The 24,041-nt window shown below is 36.8% G+C and overlaps 1 protein-coding gene across 8 annotated transcripts in view; it reads left to right on the forward strand.

Moving 5' to 3' along the window:
- Window positions 1–24,041, forward strand: part of arhgap42b (Rho GTPase activating protein 42b) — a 169,881-nt gene that overhangs the window by 35,602 nt on the left and 110,238 nt on the right. For all 8 annotated transcript variants that reach the window (XM_039647515.2, XM_039647517.2, XM_039647516.2 and 5 more), the window contains exons 2-3: window positions 6,091–6,186; window positions 20,761–20,822. In XM_039647515.2, coding sequence (XP_039503449.1) covers window positions 6,091–6,186; window positions 20,761–20,822 — 158 coding nt within the window. The remainder of the gene's footprint in view (window positions 1–6,090; window positions 6,187–20,760; window positions 20,823–24,041) is intronic.

The raw sequence follows: 24,041 nt of genomic DNA on the forward strand, positions 1-24,041 counted from the left end.
AAAGTCCCCGTGAAATCAAAATTGAACCTATTTACTTTGTTAGCGCATATTACTAGTCTTGTGGTGAACAATTAATCCGTGCAAGTAAAAATATATTTAAAAAATGTTTTACCTTGGTAATCTTTAATCAAAATCTGAAAAGTTACTTCCGGTCTGGAACGGTTTCTTTTTCTGATGACGTAGGTTTCACAACTTGGGTGGGGAAACGCTTAACCACTCCCCTCAAACCGTTAGTTTGCTATGAGCGAAAGATGGAGAGGAGGAGCGCTAGAGTAAAACCCTGCCCTCTGTTCAATATTCCGTTTCACTTGGAAATACGTCACAGCACTGGAGAAAAATCGTTTGCAACTTCCGGTTCACGGGGACTTTAACCTTTTGTAAGTCGATGTATCATCACAAGGGTCTTGGAAATACATTTTGAAGGTTGAAAAACTACATAGTGTTACTTTAAAAGACGGGTGGATTCTAATTGCCTATCAATGTTTGTGAACAGCCCTTAAATGGGGCACAACCCCTTCTGGGTTTTCTAGGCTCTTTTTTGGATGTTGCTACTAGAGCCAGACCGATTTATCGGCAGGCCGATATTATCGGCCGATATTAAGCATTTTCCATACTATCGTTATCGGCAGTTACAATGGCCGATACATGAATATTTCAAAAATAAAATAAAAACGGACGAAACACGCTTCAACCATGTCATGAGTGTTGGAGTTGTATAGTTTGTCCACCAGAGGGCACTCTACACCGTCCCTGTTGGCAACACTTGTGTATAACGCGCCACACATCCTGCTGATCCAGGTTGCAGGTAGCTTATAAGGCAATGTAGGGACTAATTATTATTTTATTTATCAGAACTTTAATATATTTTGATGTTCCTCTGTTCTGTTGTGACAATAAAAGAAACAAGTTTCTTTTTAAAATGCATTATCATATTATTTTAGTTAAAACTCATAAATAACTACAACTAACTAAAGTTAGGGAAATCTGTTAATGTTTTGTTGCACGTTTCTGGATTTTTTTTAAAAAAAATATCGGCCGATATATATCGGAATATCGGATTTTAAAACCAACAAATATTTGTATCGGTATCGGCCTTCAAAATCCTTTATCGGTCGGACTCTAGTTGCTACTGTGTTTGGGGTGGAGTTAGTGTGTTGTTATGAAGTTTTATGTTCAGTATATTCAGCAGTAATCAGTTTTTACTAATTTCCATGCATTTCCAATAATAAGCTAGCCAATCGTATTAAAGAGTAACTAAACACTAAACCAACTTTTTTTAGTTAATGATCTGTAAGAATGGATCTTTATTAATACCAGTCATTGATTCGAGTAACTTTTTTGACATTTGTTTATAAAGTGTTCTATTTCTACAATATATGGTGTAAACGTGTCTTAGTGCTGCCCTCTTCAGGTTGGACGGTGGCTACTGCAGTTGAATTTTCCTGGATTTTAGCAGTTCTTCGCGACGTACGCAGCTTTCAGCTCACCACACGAGCTACGCCCTTGGCAATATAAAAACCATCTTGTGTCGTCAAAACCACAGTAGGGAGTCAGGAATTGGAATTGTGAGTATTGAAAACGATCAGGATAGAGTGTTTTAGCATCTATTTCGTCCCCTCTATCTCCGCTGGGGTCTGCCCACTTTTTCAGCATTTTCAAATATTGCCAGTGGGTGGAGTCAGGCTCTGACTAGGGGTTAAACTTAATTGGCGTATATACAACCTTATTCCAGAAAAGTTTGGACATTATGTTAAACATAATTAAAACAAGAATCTGTGATTTTGTTAATTCTCTTTCAATTTTATTATATTTTTGTGAAGATAAACAATTATTTTTTATTTGTATGGCTGCAATACACTCCAAAATGTTGGGACATAGGCATGTTCACCACTGTGTCACATTACCTTTCCTTTTATTTAGACTTTTTTATCATTTGTGAATTGCGGATACTAATTGTTGCAGTTTGCAAGAGGAATTTCTCCCCAATCTCTCCTGATGCTGCTCAAGAGTTCATGGTAATCATCTAATTCACCTTTTCATGATGGGCTATACATTTTCGATAAAAGACAGACCTGTCAAGCCAACACTATCTCACGACCAATTCGTACGAATTCGACGCATGATTAAAAAGTGGCTAATTCGTACTAATTCGTACGACCTCACTCGTACTAATTCGTACGATTTGTCTAAACCCACGTGATGGTTAGGTTTAGGGGCGGGGTAAGGGGTAGGTCATTCGTACGAATTCATACGAATTGGCCAATTCGTAAAATATGTACGATTTAGCAAAATCGTATTCATTCGTACGAGTGAGGTCGTATGAATTGTTACGAATTGGCCACTTTTTAATCATTCGTCGAATTCGTACGACTTGGTCGTGAGATCGGGTTGGTCAAGCACATCCACTCTACAGTGCAGAGTGTCTAAAAAACCACTCTGTTGAAGAAGATGCAGAATGAGGCCTGAGATTGTCTCGCTTCCCAGGAAAGATGTCATCTTGGTGGCAGGATATACTGTATGTCTCTGTACAATCCCAATATACACTTCCACATCAATGGTACCTTCACACATTTTCAAGTCACCAATGCTGTTTGCACCCCATACCATGACAGATGTTTTCTTTTGCACCTGTTGCTGATGAAAATCTGGATGGTCCCTTTCGGCTTTGGAAATGGGAAATTGCTTCTCTTTTTCCCCAAAACAATCTGAAACATGGTCTCCTCATGGACTGACTTCAGCACACATTCCCACTGTCTTTTGGACCGGCGGAGATGAGCTTATAGGACGAGAAAACTCAGCCGCATCTCTGCATAGAATTGATGTATATCCTTCTCCTTGCATAAATGGAGATTCAAGTTACATTTCTTGATGCAGAGGCAGACTGTTAAGTGACAATGTTTTTTTTGTTTATTTTTTTTAAACAGAGTAGCTTGACAGTATCTTATTCAGTGCCGTCTGGGGGCTCAAAGGTCCCCTGCCTTAACCTACTGTACATAGGCTGAGATTGATCTTAATTCCCTGAAACTTTTCACTATATTATGTATGGTAGATGGGGAAACACCTACATTCTTTGCAATTTTGCAAAGAGAAAATGTTGAATTCTTACAATTCTTTCTTGAAATTTGGCTCAAAGTGGTGAGCCGTGATGAACCCATCTTTGCTTGCAGTTTACCTGTTCAGTTTACCTGTTCATTGTAGACTCTTTCAAAATGTTTAACTTGGATATTCTATAGAATATAGACAAGATGTAAACAACACTGGTCCAGAAGCACTTCTTGTTTCAGTTTTTTAACACTACATAAAAGCTGGGATAAAATACAACCAACAGAACATTTAAAACTGAATCAAAAAGTTAAACAAACATTTTTAAGATGTTTTCTTTACATGTGAAATAAAGAAAACAGTTACAAACTGAAACAGGAAGTGCTTCTGGACCAGTGTTGTTTACATCTTGTGAAATGGTCTATAGTCTCTATATTTTTTCACATTCATTTTGCCTCTGTCCCAACGCATTTGGAGTGTGTTGCAGCCATCAAAATTTTATTTTTGGTTTATATACCAAATAAATCACTTATGTTGGCCAGCGAAAACATTGGAAATCATTTATTCATAGTTTTGTCAGTTAGATAAATGTGCAAGAGAAGAACAAACCACAGATTATTTTACAAAATGTAGGGTTCTATATCTGAAAGGTAGCAGATATAGTACAACTTTGTTAATTCTTAAGGGCAGATAAAGGAAAGAAAAAGGTCATGAAAATCTATATTTCAGTGTATGTTACATTGTAAATGTCTAACCTTTTTGACACACATTGACTAACTATTTTAACTTAAGTGAAACTTTAAATGAGTCATGCTCTACACTTCTGTTGCATTTTCCCATAGTTACTCTGTTCATGTTATAAGATCTTATCCTGTAACATTGTACCCTGATGTTGTTTGTATGGAGTGTGGGAAAAATCACATCACATCCTGTTGTCCTTTGCTGTACTGTTTTCTTTAGTTAGGAATCATGGCTAATTTATTCATATGTAATCTGTAACCTTTTGAATTGAACTCTGGAAGTGGAATGTTCCAGTGAAACTCAAAGAGCCAGACGTTACAGAAATGTTATTTCTGTCTACTCTTGACCTTCATGTAAGGTCAAAAAGTGGGTAGAAAATGAACACAAATTACAGTTTGATGAAACTGTATGATGCACACACACACACAAAGAAAATTCATATAAAAACCAAAGTCATGAAGGAAAAATGGTGTACAAATGCAATGGATATATTTTATAAGTGAACAATAATGCCCCAAATTACACTTGCATTTAACCTAAAAGCAAAGTCCACAGGACTGCGAATTATATTGAATGAACTTTCTGATCTTTCTGGAATTACAAGCCTTCGTTGCAGCAGATCAGTGTCAGTCTGCGTATTAGCGCTGGTCTATGTAATGAGCCTTGCAATGCATCCTTGTGGCCTCTCTTGATTGATGTCAATGAATAATTTATCAAACCAACAGTCAAAAGTGCAAAGTTAGTATTCCTCCCCACCCCGTTGTGAATCCCTACATATTGCTCTTTTGGCAAATCTTACGCTCATAAGCTTGAAAGAGCCATTTTCCAACCCTACGTTCTTCCAAAAATATGATTTAAGGAGAAAGTAATGAGAAACCCTTTTAAAAGTTTTCTTTGTCAGGGAGCTTTTGAAGGCTTTTGTTGGTATTTGGAGGAGCAGTCGGGTCTATCACCTCTTTAAGACATGATAAAATGGCTTTTCTCTGCAGTCTCATTACCTTTTTTGATTGAGTTGCTTAACGTTCCCTGATCGAGTCCTTTCCGCCCACTCTTCATGACTGAGATGTGCGTTTAGCACGCCAAATGAGTTCTCATTTACTCTCAGCAGGGAGTGAAGATTATTTATTTGTCTTTTTGTACGGGCTCATAGCTTCATGTTGAATAGAGGATACACCTTTTGACTGAAGTGGATTGATTTTGATTTGATTGGAACTCAAAGTTAGCTTTCGTGTGTTTTTAAATTCTTTGAATGTCATGAATTGTTTTTTATGCACCATGATAGGTCTCACAGAATGGGTTTTGCTGTTAAAAACGTGAGATGCATATCAGTGGAATGAAAAAAGGGCAATGTCTAGAAACGTGTTTTTTGAAAGTTGCAGTTAACTTGAGCACTACAAAAGATGCGAACGCGAGTCATCAGCTAAAGACGTCTTTCTAGCGTTTCTACATCATAAAACAATGGCAAAGTAGAGTACTGGAATGGAAAAACATATTTTGTGTGAATCACTGCTTAAAGGGTTAGTTCACCGAAAATAAAAAAAAAATATATCAGTAATTACTCACCCTCATGTTGTTCCAAACCCGTAAGACTGTTTTCGTTCATCTTCGGAGCACAAATTACGATATTTTTGATTAAATCTGAGAGCTCACTCCTCCATAGGCTTCTATTGTAATTGAAACAGCTGGCCCAATAAGTAGGGAAAAACATGGTTAATAGTCCAAGTGATTACAGTAGCTGAACGTTAAATATCAAGCGACAAAAATACTTTTTGTGCCCAAAACCCCCTAAAAATAACGAATTTATTCAACTATTCATCTTCTTCTGTGTGGGCCTCAGAGTGAGTTCACATAGTGTAACGTAGAACGTAGGCCCAATATTGGCTGAGGCTGGTTATGAGTGTGATGTTGGCCAAAGTGAGCCTATGTTCTGATGTAGTGCTGTGCTTTTACTCTATGTGAACTCACTCTAAGGCCCACAAAGAAGAAGATGAATGGTTGAATAAAGTCGTTAATTTTTGTTTGTTTGTTTTGGGGTTTTTTGCGCACAAAAAAAAATTGTCTCGGCGCTAGATAAACTTAAGGTTGAGCCACTGTAGTGAGAGATGAACTCTGCTGAGAGATGCACAGACTAAGTTTAGCTAATTCACATATCATTCTCTCTCTGTAATAATTGCATTAATAACTCCACCTCGGGTTTTCCGTTGAATTATATTTTCTAATAATTCAACGGCCCGTCGACAATTGTTTCTTACTTCGTTACACTTTTTAAACATTCATGGTAAATAAATCTCTCTTCCTCTGTTTCAGACCTCTCAGTAGCCGTGCAGAAGTTCTCCCAGTCTTTACAGGAGTTCCAGTTTGAGTGCATTGGTGATGCAGAAACGGATGACGAGGTGAACATTGGTGAGTGTGAGGTCAACTGCTGTTTTGAAGTCTGCTACTGCTGATATTGTTTCAGTCTTGTAGATGCATGTAGGAATTGCAAGGGATATCTCAGCTATTGGATAAAATGCAGAGCAAGTCTCCTGCTTGGGTTCTTTAGGCCTAGACAACCTTCTACGCACACATTGGCAATGGGATATCCATTTTATTACTCGCCATCCTCTCTCTCTCTCTCTCTCTCTCTCTCTCTCTCTCTCTCTCTCTCTCTCTCTCTTTTTCTAAACTTAGAGCTCTGTTTTTTTATGGAAGCTTGTTTCCGCCACTGAATATAAAAATGAAAAAAATAATTGTGACTTTTTATCTCACAATTCTGACTTTTTTTCTCACAATTGCGAGTTTATATCTCGCAATTCTGACTTTATTTCTCAGAATTGTGAGATAAAAAGTCAGAATTGCGTGATTTAAAGTTGCAATTGCGAGTTATAAAGTCAGAATTGCGAGATATAAAGTCAGAATTGCGAGATATAAAGTCAGAATTGCGTGATAAAAAGTCAGAGTTGCGAGATATAAAGTCAGAATTGCGAGATATAAAGTCAGAATTGCGAGATATAAAGTCAGAATTGCGTGATTTAAAGTTGCAATTGCGAGTTATAAAGTCAGAATTGCGTGATATAAAGTCAGAATTGCGAGATATAAAGTCAGAATTGCGTGATAAAAAGTCAGAGTTGCGAGATATAAAGTCAGAATTGCGAGATATAAAGTCAGAATTGCGAGATATAAAGTCAGAATTGCCTGATATAAAGTCAGAATTGCGAGATATAAAGTCAGAATTGCGTGATATAAAGTCAGAATTGCAAGATATAAAGTCAGAATTGCGTGATATAAAGTACTTTTTATTTCACAATTCTGACTTTTTTTTCACAATTGCGAGTTTACATCTCACAATTCTGACTTTATAACACATAATTGCGAGTTTATATGTCGAAATTCTGACATCTTTTCTCAGAATTGTGAGTTTTAAACTCGCAATTGCGAGTTATCAGGCCAATTCTAAGGGGGGAAAAAAGACTAACTTTTCCCCCCTCAGAATAGTTTAAATCTCACAATTCTGACTTTATAACACACAATTGCGAGTTTATATGTCGAAATTCTGACATCTTTTCTCAGAATTGAGATTTTAAAATCGCAATTGCGAGATATCAGGCCAATTCTAAGGGGAAAAAAAGACTAACTTTTCCCCCCTCAGAATAGTTTAAATCTCACAATTCTGACTTTATATCTCACAATTCTGACTTTATATAATGCATTTCTTTATATCATGCATGACTTTATAACACGCAATTGCGACTTTGTATCTAGCAATTTGACTTTAGAACTCGCAATTCTGACTTTATATCTCACAATTGTGACTTTATATCTCACAATTCTGACTTTATGTCTCACAATTCTGACTTTATATCACGCAATTCTGACTTTATATCTCGCAATTCTGACTTTATATCACGCAATTCTGACTTTATATCACACAATTCTGACTTTATATCACGCAATTCTGACTTTATATCTCGCAATTCTGACTTTATATCACGCAATTCTGACTTTATATCACACAATTCTGACTTTTTATCACGCAATTCTGACTTTATATCACGCAATTCTGACTTTATATCACGCAATTGCGACTTTATATCACGCAATTCGGACTTATAACTCGCAATTCTGACTTTATATCTTGCAATTCTGACGTTATAACACGCAATTGCGACTTTATATCACGGAATTCTGACTTTATATCTCGCAATTCTGACTTTATATCTAGCAATTCTGACTTTATATGTTGCAATTCTGACTTTATATCTCGCAATTCTGACTTTATATCACGCAATTGCGACTTTATATCACGCAATTCTGACTTTATATCTCGCAATTCTGACTTTATATCTCGCAATTCTGACTTTATATCTCGCAATTGCGACTTCATATCTCGCAATTCTGACTTTCCATCTCGCAATTCTGAGAAATAATGAATTAAACTCGCAATTGTGAGAAAAAAAGTCAGAATTGTGAGATAAAAAAGTCGCAACCTTTTATATTTTTCATTCAATGGCGGAAACAAGCTTCCATAGTTTTTTCATTTGTATCTTTGTTTTATTGTATTTTTTCTATTGTTTGTAATTTGCCTATTTGTTATTATTTTTAACTGCTGATGTGGAGAAAAAAAAAACCTAATCAACCCCTAGTTTCAGGTGTTATTGTTAAACTGGATTTTCTTGATGTCAAGTTCTAGGTTGATAAAAACTATATATTACCAAGCTGAGCAAAGAGCTGTTTGTATTTAAATATTAGTATTAGGTTTATTTATTTATTTCGTTACCGTTGATGTTCAATCTACATTGTCAGGTTTGAGACATTACTTTTTATGTAATGCTGAAACACTGCTGTTCCTTTCAGAATTTTTTCAGAACTTTCTTTTAAAATATAAATAAACTGTCCGCACACTTGAATTGCTGATTTAATCACCAAGTTTTCGGTAAACATAGAAAAACTCCCACAATTGGACTACAGCTGGATTTTGCAAGTGTTGGTAATCACTGTTGATTGTCCTGATGTGTTTGAACACAGTTAAATGGAATGTTACATTTATTGTCTGTAATCTAGCGTTTTTTATTTTTTTTTATAAAAGAACTTTAATAATAATAACTCAAATGTGGCATCCATGCAAGGAAATGTACGAATACATACGTGTTATATTAACCTGAACTTAAAAGAAAATTGAACTTAAATCATAACCGAGAAGTCCATTAACTCGACTAAGCTATGAACTCAACATCTGAGCGATAAAATGTTCTTCCAGACCCATTAAAGCATTAAACACAATCTGCTTAACCATTCTGAGATCATTATAATGGAAAGTTCCCCATATGCTCTGAGGAATAGTTTCCCTCCCAATTCCCAAATGTCCTGCACACTGTCCTAGATGGATGGGATTGTCATCTTAATCAAGACCTATCCCTGGAAATTTCATATGAGTTCATTGGAGCATAAATGGATTTCAATTCTTTTTTTTTCTTTCACTCCGGCCTCAGTCTTTTACTCTATTGAACGCAAACTTTTTAAAGCCTTAAACGTGTGAGCAGTCACTGAAGGACTTAGAATTCATCGTTTTGATTAGTAAATGCATTCTTGTATGAAAGCAAGCTTGAAACCCTGTCCCAATCCAGATTTAGCTCAAGGCAGGTCTTGGTAAGATTGCCTGCCCGGCATGCATAATGTATCGTATTGATTTGCTTACATTCTAGACGAAAAGCTCTCAGCTCAGCCCTTTAAAAGATCAGAGTAACTAATTGTGATTTGTGTCAGAGATTAAGGAGAATGCAGACCGCGCACCCCACGGTGGGCACTGAGCAGATGTGCTGAGAGTTCGTACACCCTGATGGGTTGATCACTCATTCTGTTCGGTCTCTTTTAGCATCCATTCATCTCTTCCTGCGCTTTTCTCGTTCCAGCGTTCTCTCCTTATGTGTCATTACTTTGTTTATTATCTTCCTGCACTGCTCTGTGCATTGTGTGCTGGCTTGACACTCAGACCATCTGCATCTAACAGTTGGCTTCCAGTCTTTCCGTACTCTCGATCTCACAAAGCAACCTGTCGTTGAGCCTACTACCTTTTCCCCTTCTTTTACCAGGGAGAAAAGCTAATTAAACATGTTGAGGTGGGGCAAAGCAATGGCATAATGGAGTTCATTTTGGCCCTTTAATATCACCATCTGTTCATCAGATAGGACTGTGATGAATTTTTGCCATTTTTCCCCCTATTTGTCATGGTTAAAAAGGATTTTGGGCAAGCTGACCATACTGGGGATGTTTTGTAAGGTACCAACACAAAGACATCTTTATGGCTGTTGAGCTAATGAACAGCTTTAATGGACAGAGACATTGATAGGTAGGAAATAATAGGGCTACAGCTATTGATTTACACTAATGTGGCGGAATCATTTTGGTTTACATTCCATGGACAAGTGAATGTTGACGAATCCTGTGACTGCATGTTAATGCAGTCTCTTTGACATGAATCTAGCATTTTGTTCACAGTCCATTCAGTGACTCTGATGAATGCTGTGCATAGAAATAGCATGCCAGGCACTTTGCAATATTGCAGGATCGATCTAATGGTTTTATGCAACTTCCAGGTGTGTAGCTGTGGATGTTTGCTTAACACTGACTCAAAACCAGGCTTCATTCGCCTCAAAGGAAAGTATATTTACATTGTGTGAATTGTTGTGAATTGTTCAGTAACTACTAGCTATATTATAACTAACTCTCTACTTTATTCGGTTGCACCATTTTTAAAGGCAGAATGCACAGTAGCTAGTAGGTCATAAGCTCTCCATAAAGTAAAGCATAGTCACATAATGGGAAATTTACCCTAAATGTGGCCTTCAAATACGTGAGCAGAAGTTGTGTTGAATAAGTTTCCATTAAATGCGATTTTTTTTAATCATGAATAGCATAAGTGATTTTTATATCTAAATAGCATTCAGAAGCTGTATTTGAAACTAAATTAATAATAATTTTGATATTTTTAGATTAAACCGTTGTTGTCTGTCAGTCATATAATGCAGGTTTGGGGGGTCCATCCTGGGTTCCCCTCAAAGAGCATGCACAGAGAAGTCAAAATTAACCCTTATGCTGCATTAGGGACATTTTTGGTCTTTTTCAGTTTAATTTCTTTGACCATGTTGGCTGTTTTAATGCAAATGGTTTGAAATTTGGCAAAATTGTGACTTTTTGGATACATGTAAAAAATTTGATCCCATTTTGCAAAATATGTATAACACACACTGTGTAGATCAAATAGTAACACTCAGCACCATAAAGACCAAAAATGGCCCATTGAAACCCATTAAAACGTTGTTTAAATCTGAGGCTGTCAGTAATACATGAAACATGATTTTTGCACAAACATCCTTTCATTTTGAAGCAAAAGCATTATATTTGCATTATATACTGTATTCCACCAGATGACGTCACTACAAATTTATTCCCTATGGGTGGAAATGCACCTTATTTTAGGCAATAGGCAATGTTTAATAGGTGGCCATTTTTGGTCTCTAACGCGCTAAGTGGGATTTTTTGCAAAGTGGGACTGTGATAATCCAAATCTAAAGTTTTCTCTTTGCATTTAGTTTATTGAAAATAATTGAATTTTTGTGTTTTTTCCTCTTATACAAATCGATGGTTTCGCAAACAAAACTGGTAATTAAAGGGTTAAAATCCTGAAATTGAATACATTTTTGGTAGTTATGATAAGGACTGATGCTGGTTAAAAGATTTAACTTGGTAAAAGTGGAAAATAATAATAATATATAATATTTTAGGCAATGTTTAATATGTGGCCATTTTTGGTCCTTAATGCACTCAACGGTGTTAAAAATCTAATGCAGCACAAGGGTTAAACATGATTTAATGACTGATAAATGTAAGTACACATTGATGGCCTAAGACACGAAACGAGCGGTTTGTGTGAGAAAACAAACAGTATTTATATCGTTTTTACCTCGTGTAACTACAGCCACGTCCAACTGATCTGAAGGCACGGGCAGTCTGCGCATGTACCGGAAGTGATCGCTTGCGTGTGTCCGTCACTCATTGTTTACACAGAGATTTCGGAAGTGTTACCTTTCACTAAGCATATTTAGATATATCGAAATCGTCTTCCATTGCGATTTCCTGTATATCTAAATATGTTTAGATCTTCACTGTGAAAGGTAAAACTTCCGAAATCTCTGTGTAAACATTGATATTTCCATTAGTGCGTTCCATTCGACAGGGTCCCTACGCGGTGTTCACTGCTCCCTACTCCCTGAACACGGTATATCAGTTGAAGTGGACTTCACTGACTTCCTGTGAAGTGATGTATCCATGTTCCCTTATTCCCTATGCCGTTTGCAGTGCCCTTCGAACTGAACATGTTCGTTCCCTTCGAATTGGAATCTCACTTAAGATGGCAAAATACCCTGTGAAGTCCACTTCGCAGTCCACTTGCGGTCGAATGGAACGCACCTTATGACTGAAAGACTGGTTAGACAAATGTGTTTTGTGTTTATACTTAAATTCGTGCAATGTGGTTTCGTGTGATGTCCTGAGAGTCAATGGAAGAGAGTTCCATGGCTTAGGGGTGACAACAGAGAAAGACCTGCCGCCCATAGACGATAGGAAGGGTACAGTTTATTCGTTTATTTATAACGATCTGATAATACAGCTATTGATGTCTGGATAAAAATGACCCCCTTCCTTCATTTAAAAAAAAATAATAATTATAGCCATTCAATATTACAGTGTATTGAAATCTATCATTTTTTAAACATTTATTAGACTACAAATAAAAGAACAAACTTTGAATTTAAGTGAACTTCAAACAATCCTCACATAAATCCATGATAAATGTCATATTAAACTGAAGCCTTCCTGTCTAATTGAATGAAGTTATCAAACAGTCTGCACTGCATAAATTATAAATTAAATATAGCCTAATCCTTATTAAAGCTACAAAAGTTCTTTAGCCAAGAGCTGTGAGTAATTGTTCTTTGATGAACTTTACTGACAGAAAGCTTTACTGGCTGCTGCCCTTTTCAAACCGACGTGGATCTCACACGAGACTTATTCTCTCACTAATCTTTACGTTCATTTAAGATTTTATTTAACTACTTTAAGACCGCTCTTACAGAATGTCATAAGGATACTAAAAAACGGACATTTTGGGATAATTGTGTGTGTTATTGTTTGTTCAAGCGCGAAAGATTACTGTATTCTGGCGCGCTGTCTGTGCGCACGTTTTTGTGTCGTGTGTGACTGTTGGGACATTCACAGACATCACGGTCTCTTTTATCTTGTCGCGCTTGAATGGTTTAAAATCATTTGCATGCATATTAGAGTGGGATAATGTAACGCTAGCCAAAGGATGACAAAAGTAATGGATGCTGCGTTCATTGCGTTAAACTGGACACAAATTAAACGCATGCCTTAACGTTCAGTGTAAAAAAAAATATTTTCAAGATTTGTTATCTCAACATATTTTCTTTTGTCAAATCAACTTTATAATAATTTATTTAGTTGAGATAACTTATTATTTTGAGTTTCTGATGATTAAATTAATCTCCTTGATTGTATTTACTCACTTTTTCCAGTTCAATCAACTTAAAATTTTAAGGCAACCCAGGTTACTTACTTTTTTAATTTAAACCAACAATATTTTTTTACAGTGTAGTAATCACAACATTTTTTTCTTTTGTCAAATCAACTTAAATAATTTATTTAGTTCAGATAACATATAATTTTGAGTTTCTGATGATTAAATCATTCTCCTTCATTGTATTAACTCACTTTTTCCAGTTCAATGAACTTAAAATTTTAAGGCAACCAGGTTACTTACTTTTTTAAGTTAAACCAACAATATTTTTTACAGTGAAATTATAACCCATTATAATCACTGATGCTGTCTACACTAGATGCGGCACTACGCAACACGACAAATTACCCACATAAAACTGATGCCCCGTTTTATTTATAACATACTTAAATCACTCGCACACCTTCTGACTGGATTTGCAATGATCGCAGCCGTCACGTCCGGTGTAGACGTGTTGTAACATGAAGCATTTCATTCAACCAAGTTTCAAGTTTTCCACTTTCAGAGGATTCTTTTTTTAAAGATCATACCCAGTAATATAGCAGACTTTTAGCAGCCATCCGCTATGGCATCGATCATCGAAGACCCCATATCAGTTGACCACTAGAAAGTTCTCATCTATCACTCTTCATGGAAAGTTTTCAAAGTGTCTTGTATTTCTGTTGTGATCCCATAGTGTCCCATCACTAAAAGGGTAAGATTACTCTTACTGAAGAAAAATGTAATTGTCTTGTGGAATCAATCTGGTCATCGATGAAAGTGAGCTTATGGAGTGACTTGACCGGACCCCTCGTGTGCTGGGGGACCAGAATCTTGATGTAGCTGAGCTGCAATCTACTTTGAAGCTCCAACCAGTCTGCGTTGCATCAGCAGCCTGTCTGGGAGTACAGACAGGGTCACCTGACCTCCTATCGATTTCATTCCATGACTTCCTGCTGTGACATTCACAATCCACACCAGTTATCCTGAAATCAATCTCTCTGAAAGATTGATGTAGCTATAGAAATATTAATTGTCCTAAAAGTACAAGACTTTTCCACTTCAACCGCGATGAGCCGATGACTGTTGGCGGCCATACTTTCTTTCTTTTTTACTTTCCTCTTTTTTATCTTTGAGTCTCTCTTTCCAATTGTCTAACATAACAGAGCTGTTAAATCGTGATGCCAATTTGTAGACCAACTCAGAAGAAGATCTAAACATTTAATAGTGCAACCATCAAGTAGAAATCAATATTTTTCCCTTACACCATGAATCATTATTTTTTTCAACAATCTTTTGAAACATATTTTTCAAGATAGGGTTTTTTTTTTTTTTTTTTTTGGGTACAAATTAACAAATTTCAGATATTAAGCTTTTGGAGAGCTGCACATCACAATGATATTGTACAACCTGAACTAACCATGTCATAAAGTGTGCTGTGTATGTATGTATGTACACAGTCAGATTGATGACTCATCTTGTACTACACAGATTTTTGTCCAATCAAATGGATTAATGCCCTGCCCGGCTGCCCTCTATTTTCCCATGACTAGCAAGTAGCCTAGCTTATATATATATATATATATATATATTGTTTCGATTTGTCCTGCTTAAAAGCAGTGTGGTGGTCCAACTGGTGTTAATTTATGGATAATGGATGTGGGGTCTCTAAATTAGAGTGTGATTCCATGTCTGCCTTTCTCATCAGTCCTTCTCAAATGTATATATGTCAGATCTCCTTTGTCCTGAGCCAAAAACCCATTTCACAGAATGACTCATCACTTTTGTCATTCTCCCCATTAACCTGTGAATGATACATATGCTCTAACCCCTTTTAGCTGCTATATTCTGCCTTAAGTACCTCATATAGTTCAATAGAGACATTTATCCACAGCCTCTCCCCTTATCTGCAACATCAAATCTTTTTCACTCTCTCCCACTCATTTTCTGTTCTCTTCTTCTTATCTTTTCACATTCAGTTTCTTGCTCTCTATACTTCTCACAAATAAAAGCAGTCACTTTCGTTTTGCTAAAATAACATGCATAATTATATAATTATACAACAAATTTATTTGGGAAATATTATGTTTATATCACTTTTTTACACTTATTTATGAATCATCAAATCATCCAATCATCAGTTCATATGTATATAAATGTGCACTGATCTATCAGCCAAAAATCACATGATTTATATCCTGTCAATCAAAAGGGGGTGGAAAAACGTGTTCAGACTACAACTCATACTGTAAGTTTAGGGCTAAACGAGTTGAGTTTATCGCGACAATAACACATTCCCCCAGTTTCACAGACAAGGGTTAAGCATAGTCCCAGACTTAAAGGGTTAGTTCATCCAAAAATGAAAATTCTGTCAGTATTTACTCACCCTCATGTTGTTTCAACCCCGTAAGACCTTCGTTCATCTTCGGAACACAAATTAAGATATTTAAGATAATAAGATCGCTCCTGCACACTAGTCCATAGGCTTCTTGAGGGACTGGCTCTTGCTGTCCCCGAAAAGACATTAAAGACATCGTTAAAATAGTCCAAGTGACTACAGGGGCTCAATCTTAAGTTTATCAAACGACGAGAACACTTTTGTGCTCAAAAAAACAACAAAAATAACGACTTTATTTCAACTATTCGTTTATTTCTCCCTCTGCGCGAGTCAGGTTACTAGTTTAATAGCGTAAGCTTCTGTTATTGTACGTCACACGCATCACACACACATGACCAGCGTCGGCCAATAGTGAGCCTACGTGTGACGTAGCTCTACGCAATCACACTACGTTAACTGACTTACAGGCTCATGGAGAAGGAAGTGAATAGTTGAAATAAAGTCGTTATTTTTGTTGTTTTTTTGCGCACAAAAGTGTTCTCGTCGTTTGATAAACTTAAGATTGAGCCCCTGTAGTCACTTGGACTATTTTAACAATGTCTTTAATGACTTTTCGGGGACAGCAAGAGCCAGTCCCTCAAGAAGCCTATGGACTAGTATGCAGGAGCGATCTTAATATCTTAAATATCTTAATTTGTGTCCTGAAGATGAACTGAAGGTCTTACGGGGTTGGAACAACATGAGGGTGAGTAAATACTGACAGAATTTTCATTTTTGGGTGAACTAACCCTTTAATGCCATGTTTGAGCAGTTTTATCTGAAGTCAACTTGTTTTGTCTCAAGATGTACCCCAGTAATGTTTTTTTTTTTTTTTTTTTTCCCTAAGGCATGGTTATAAAAGCTACTTAAATATCCTAATTGGACTAAGGCCTAATCCGGGCTTAATCTAAACCTTGTCTGTGAAACCAAGCCATTAATTAGCATTTAACATGATGAATCTCTCGTTTTTCAAGCAAGAGTTACCAGGTTTGCAGTTTTTCCCCCACATCAAACATTATTTGCTCACCATCAACTGCAAGATGATATCCTATCAGTAAGGTGTTCCCAATTATCCTTTATGTGAGTGTATAGAACTATTGAACTATGTATTGAATTAAAAAAAAAAAAAATAGTTATACAGCAGCTAGAAAAATTATACTTCCCAGCCCTAATATTGAGTGTGTTGTGTGCTTGGCTGGCATTAATGGGTGTTTTGGGAGTCTTTTGGGTGATGGCAGTCTTTCGTTCAGCTGTGGCTGCTAAAAGCCAGGAAGCGTGAATAGAAACAAATAGAGTGGACAGGCTATCTGGGCCGATCGTTTGATAATTGTGTTTATAGAGTTGGCAGGCTGAAGTTGACCAAGTGTCCAAGCCCAAACAGAGGTAAAATCCATCCAGTGGAGACAGCAGCTGTCTCTCATCCACATCTTGTTTAAATGAAACAATGGAGCCATCAGTGGCATGCAAACACTTGTCTGAGAATTCACAAGCTGCCGTTGTGCCACAGCAAGAGGCCGAGGGTGAGGTGGCTGGTATTATTTTGAAGGATGCTTATGTCTTTGTGAAGCACTACATGCAATGGTTTTGGAATTCAAGCTCAAAACAGTTCATTAACAAATACATTTCTTTCATATATTCACAAGTGGTTTTGGCTGGTTATGACGCTACTGGAACAGGAAGCACCATACATGTAGGGCACCTGGATATTTAGACTAAGAACATACACATTTTGGCATACAGTACTACAGTAATTTAGAATGCAATATATTTTTGTATTATTATTTTATTTTTTTACAAGATGGGAAAAGTTGTATTAATTCTTGTTTGTTTGTGTTCATTTAATTTATTTTTATTTTAGAGCATTTGAAGTGTTTCTTAATGATATGATATTATATTTTAAGTTAATTTATTTATTTTTGTAACCCATCACCCCTTTCTGTCTAAATAGAGTAATACAAATCTCAGAGTTAAAAAAAAATATGTGTAAAACTAGCCTGTGTGCGACTTGGTATGACTTGATGACTAAGTTGCGACTTGACTTGACTTGACAAAGAGTATGACTTGACTTGACTGGACAAAGAGTATGACTTGACTCGACTTGACTCTTACAACAGAATGACTTGACTTGACTTTTGACTTGACTTGACTTGACAAAGAGTATGACTTGACTTGACCCTTACAACATAATGACTTGACTCGACTTTGACTTGACTTGACAAAGAGTATGACTTGACTCGACTTGACCCTTACAACAGAATGACTTGACTTGACTTTGACTTGACTTGACTTGACAAAGAGTATGACTTGACTTGACCCTTACAACATAATGACTTGACTCGACTTTGACTTGACTTGACTGGACAAAGAGTATGACTTGACTCGACTTGACCCTTACAACAGAATGACTTGACTTGACTTTGACTTGACTTGACAAAGAGTATGACTTGACTTGACCCTTACAACATAATGACTTGGGTTGATTCCAACTTGACATGACAAAGAGTATGACTTGACTTGACTTGACCCTTACAACAGAATGAGTTGACTTGACTTTGACTTGCAATGTTAAGACTTGGACTTGACTTGAGACTTGCATTTAGTGACTTACTCTCACCTCTGCTTAAGAGGATGTACTCTGTGTGTAACGGTGCGTGTTGAATCCAAGCAAGAGAGTTCAGCTGTCACTGAAAATGCAGGACCGACAAACTTTAAACCCATGATTTCAATTTCTGTATAATCAGTTGCCCAATTCATGCCATTTTCACTGTGTTGTATGTAAAATAAAATCAAAATATATAATTCCCAGCACACACAAACGAGTGCACTTTTGGTAGCAGTGTTTAATTCCTCTTTATTAATTTATTATTTGACAATTTCAAACTGATAAGGGCTGAGGCAAAGAGAGAAATCAGGGTGAAACAGGATATAAACACACTCATTCATTCCCTGCGAAGTCTTGTATGTCTCACTGCATTTCTGAGTGTGTTTATATCCTGTTTCACCCTGATTCTCTGCCTGTCGGCTCCCATTTCTCTCATTGCCTCAGCCCTTATCTGTTATTGTTTGGATTGTTTGTTCGTGTATGACTATGACGTGTATGGACTTGGATTACGATTGTGAATAACCCTTTAAATAAGTACTACATTTAGATCCTCAACCGTTGTCTCAGAGCAGTTTGTGATAATTAATAAGCATAAATCTTAATAATGAGCCTTTAATTGCCTATATATAACACATACACAGTAAGATTGCTGCAGCGTACCGGCAAAAGTAATGATTATGAATGTTTTGTGAAAAAAAAAAACAGCAAGGAGACTGTCTGAACTTTGAATGATGTATTTGGCTACTCTTGATATAAGTGCAAAAATGATGGTATGTTTTAAGTTAAATGCAAGTGATCGCGCTGGCACCTCCATATCATGCAGTAAATGTGTTATGCAACTTCAGCTTCCACACTCCACATAAAAACTTGGAGAGCAGCACACATTTATCTAGGTTAGAGCGAGCAGCCGTGTAAAGTTGCTACTACCTACATACGCAAATGTTTGGATTTCTTGCCCGACATACTTTAATTACCACAAGGACCCATCTTTAACAATCTGTCCCTTAATGACTGTTATTACACGGCTTCGCGTCAAGGTTCTGATCACCCTGTCGGGTTTATTCTGCGATAACAACCGGTTGGTTGTTTATACTAGGGGTGCACCGATATGAAAATTTTGGCCGATACCGATAACCGATAATTCTTTATATTTGAAAGCAGATAACCGATATATCGGCCGATAAACTTAAATACAAATTTTTATCTAATTCTGAGAGCTTGATTACAAAAACAAAAGTCTCACAATTAAATCTATGTCCCAAGCGCACAATTATAATGATGTTCGCATTATAGTGTTGTATAGCCGATATGACAGATTTGCGTTGCACATGTTGTCCCGAACCAGATTTTCATTTTTTGAAGAGATTTCAATCATATTTCAAGAAATTCAAAAACATAAACAGTTCTCAACGAAGTGTCTCAGCTGAAGGGAATAATACATTATTTATCGGCTTTAATATATCGGCCACATTTTCTTACCAGGCCGATAACGATAACATTAAAAATGAACATATATCGGCCGATACCGATATGCTGGCCGATATATCGTGCATCCCTAGTTTATACCTTACTTATGTCACTCATATCTTTTTTATGCTAACCATAAATTCAAACATCCATTGGTTGAACTTTTTCATTTCACTTGAGTGTATGGTATATGTTATGTATGTGCAAATTAAGATCAAGGTTACACATCGGCTTAGTTATCTGTAATTTTTCAGATAAAAAATAAAAAAAGGACTTAGTGGGGATTGTGGGAATTAAATTAATTTCCAGGTGACAGGTCACTTCTACCTGGGATTAAACAACCTTCAATGTAGTGGCTTCCCCTGGGTCAAGGTTTTGCTCGTTAGACGCTGCTAGTAGATGTTAGACATAAAATTCTCAATTGACAGCCATTCATTGATAGCTTTATATTCTGATTGAATAAATCTTTTGATCTTTTTAGGCACTAACACTAACCCTTTATTGGAGACATTTAAAGCGTAAAATTGTCATTATGTCATTGCCCTGCAGCTCCAGATTGATTCATCACATGGCATTCATCGCTAATGTCAGATGACATGAAATGTAAAATTGTAATTTTAATTTCGCTTTAGTACCTGAAACCTATCAGCAGCGTCTAAAAGCCTATAAGTGCTCTGTGAGTTGTGCATAAATTAATGAACGCTTCTCTTTCATACCTTTTAGGTGACTAGAAGTGGTGGAAGGTCTTTTTTAACTGTTCCATATTGATTTAAATTCGTAGTAAAATCGCCATTGTTCATTCTGCATTCTCATTAAATGTTAATTCGTTTATAGAAGTAGCTGTGACAATAAACCAATGCTAACAGCATTTACTAAATTCCATTTCTATTGACTCACATGAATCAAGTTAGTTTCATTATATAAGTCTGAACTTTAACCAGCGAATGCAGATTGATTAATAACTCTGTTTTTCTCCTCCAGCTCAGTCCTTCAAAGAGTTTTCCCAGCTGCTAAACACCATGGAAGAGGAGAGAAGGCGCTTGGTAAGTAATGAGTATGCATATTGCATACTATAAGTACCTTTATGCTTGAAACCTACTCTCCTGCGGGACCCAACTGAGTGCAGTGCGGGACAAGTTTTGATGGGCAAGTGCGGTTAGACTGTCGGAAGCATAACATGATTTGCTTAACCTTCCACTGTCTGCCGCTGCTTTTGATTGCTTTTAAAGGGAAAAACTGACCATGACTACAGGTCTAGGATCAGTTGTATCTGTAATAACAGGCAAAAAAGATTTGGCTATAGATCCAGTGCATATCTTTGTTTGTGCTCTGAAGAATGTCAAATGTTTCTATTCACAATTTGTATTTGCAGCGTTGCCTGAGTTGACAAAGTTGATATACTAACAAAACCTGATTGGGTTTGTTTGGTTTTGTCAAAAATGAAAACAATCCTGTAACCCAGAGTTTGTTCATAGCTAGCTTCATGGTACATGCCTCTGGTTTCTCTTGGTGTGTGTGCTTCAGAACTCAAAGCAAACACACCAGTGAAATCCTGAAGAGATGGTATGGTTAATGTGTTTGGCGTGTGTGATCACTCGTCACATCTCGCAAGTGACATCCGGCGGATATCACTTACTATTCCAGAAATACTATTCCAGTAATAAAAAAAACACCAAAGGTTCAAGGTCAAGCCCCAGGGCCTTATTGACTTTCTAAATGTTAAAACACTTCCTGCAATATGCAGCCTCATTTATTTAAAAAGCCTTATAACATAACCAAAAAAGACGTGAGAATAATCCAAAAGACTCAATAGCTCAATGGTTATCACACAGTTACCAGCTGCTCTTTTAAACCTTTAAATTTTTAACTACATTACATGAATAATACATCAGGGATGCACACAGTCTGTAACTACATTGGGTTACAGACAAATACTAAATCGAGGTTTGATTTAGTCATCCGGTTTTTCTTTTTTTATTAGTCATGATGTCAGGTAGCTCCACCTCTCATTTTACACATAATGCTCCCTCTTAGGATACCTAGTTTTGACAATTCTAATGGTGCATTCAAATTTTCCTTGAGCTTTTAACATCTAAAAGGTCATCATATTATAAGAATATCCTGTAAGTTTCAGAACTGAAAACGTCCTTGTTAGTCCAATAAAAGCTTTTATTGACACCAGCCTCAGCAAACGACTCGTTTTTTGTGGAACTATGACGTCAAAGAGGATAAAACACCACCCCCGCAGAAGAAGATCAACGCCTACTTCAACACGGCCGGTTTAGCCCCGTCCACCGATTCGCGCATTACACGCATAGCTAAATAACATAGATACCTACCTTGTGATGACAAACTGGATCGAGCTGCCGAGCAATACAAAATATTGTGCAGTGCCTGGTTGTGGAAGACAGTCGCTGCATAAGCTTCCTCTAGATTCCAATAGGACTGCATGGATAAACTTTATTTTTAATGGTGTTCCAGCTGATGAGGGTAAAACATTGTCCGTCTGTTCACTTAATTTCACTGAGGATTGTTTTGTAAACAAGACTGGATTTGCAGAACGATTAAGTGCCGTTTAAACTGGATCTGACAGGAATTGTGCAACACACGGACTCTGGGTCGAACATGTGTGGGCGAATCATTCCGGTTGCCATTTTGCAACATTGGACGTTTTCAAAACAATTTCCACAGGTGAGTTGAAACTCATTATAATATGCAAAACTCTTATCCACTCACAGCAGTGGGCATTTACTTCCTAGTCTTCAATGCGAGACACCCAGCTAGGCTCAAAACTAGGGTACAAAATAGCCTATTACTTATTCATTTTGAATGTAAAACCAAGCGAACGTCATAAGTTGACCTCAAACAACAATATAATAAAATTTAAAAAGCCAGTTCATGACCCCTTTAATGAATTTCACTTGCAAAAATGTGCATAACAATGATTAATGTGACTCTTAAAATTGTCACGAAAATGGAAGTTGAGATCATATTCTTGGCTTATTTAAGGCCCTATGAAATCTGTTTTATTTTTTTCCGTTTTAATTTTTGGGAATTCATTTTTTTTACCCTTGACTGTTACAGTATTTTAGTCGTAAAAAGAGTGTGCTTTTAACGTTAATGATTCAAATGTATAGAAATAAAATATGAATGACCTTAAATTTATTGAGGTAACTTTATTGAGGATATTTACTCAGTAGCCTTTTTAGGACAAATACTGCATTATGCAACAAAACAAATATGGTTATTAGCTTTCAGCTGTCCAATTATATTAGTTTATATAAGTTTAAATAAAGTCAGACTCTGTCTCTCTCTCTCGCCCAGTGTCGCCCGCGGAGTTCGCTTCGCTTTTGTCCAGTCCGGCGCCTCATAGTCCGACGTTGTGTGTGTATATGTATGTGAGAGAGACGCGTGAGTGATAGAGAGACAAAGGGAGAGCGGGTAAAGGAAATACAAGTGAAAGAATACGCTACATGTTTTAAATAGTGTTCAAAAACTGAACGAAACGCAATATGTGGCGGCGAATTAGTCAATGTGTGGTGAATGTGTGGGATATGCAAACTGCTCGGCTCGGCACTGACGGGTTATTGTCAGGTATGTGTCGCCCAGATTTGCTTCCCCTAGTCTGCATTTTCATCAGACATACGTTCTTCTCCCACACAAAAACAAAATGTCAAAGCAAATATGTCAAATTCCATGAAATTCCGCGTTAAAGGGATACTCCACTTTTTTTTTTTTTGGAAATAGGCTCCTTTTACAACTCCCCCAGAGTTATACAGTTCAGTTCAGTGTTGTAGTACTCGAGACTCGGACTCGTCTCGGACTCGGTCTCGAGACCATATTTTAATGGTCTTGGTCTTGTCATGGACTCGTGTCCATTTGGACTCGGAATTGACTCGTACTCGAACATTTGTTTTTTCATTTGAGTCCACTCGAGTTCAATTAAAAATATTTTTCATGATTATTAATGTATGTGAATAAAATATTTCTTTAAATTGATTGACACGCCCAGTGATTGGTGATTTTCTAGTGCGCAACTGCGCATGACAAATTGTAATAAAATTACTTTTAACACCACCCACTATGTGGCCTTTTTACCCTAAACTGATCATATTTTTTAAAATCTAAGTAAATTCAGTAAAAAAAAAAAAAAAAAAAAAAAAGGATTTCTCTAAGTAAATAAAAGTAAATTAGGTAATCAACCCTCACTGGTCTCGGTCTCGACTCGGACTCGACCGTCTCTGGTCTCGGACTCGACTCTC

The sequence above is a fragment of the Pimephales promelas genome, chromosome 10 (assembly GCF_988280905.1).
Source record: "Pimephales promelas chromosome 10, fPimPro1.hap1.1, whole genome shotgun sequence".
Classification (NCBI taxonomy): Eukaryota; Metazoa; Chordata; class Actinopteri; order Cypriniformes; family Leuciscidae; genus Pimephales; species Pimephales promelas.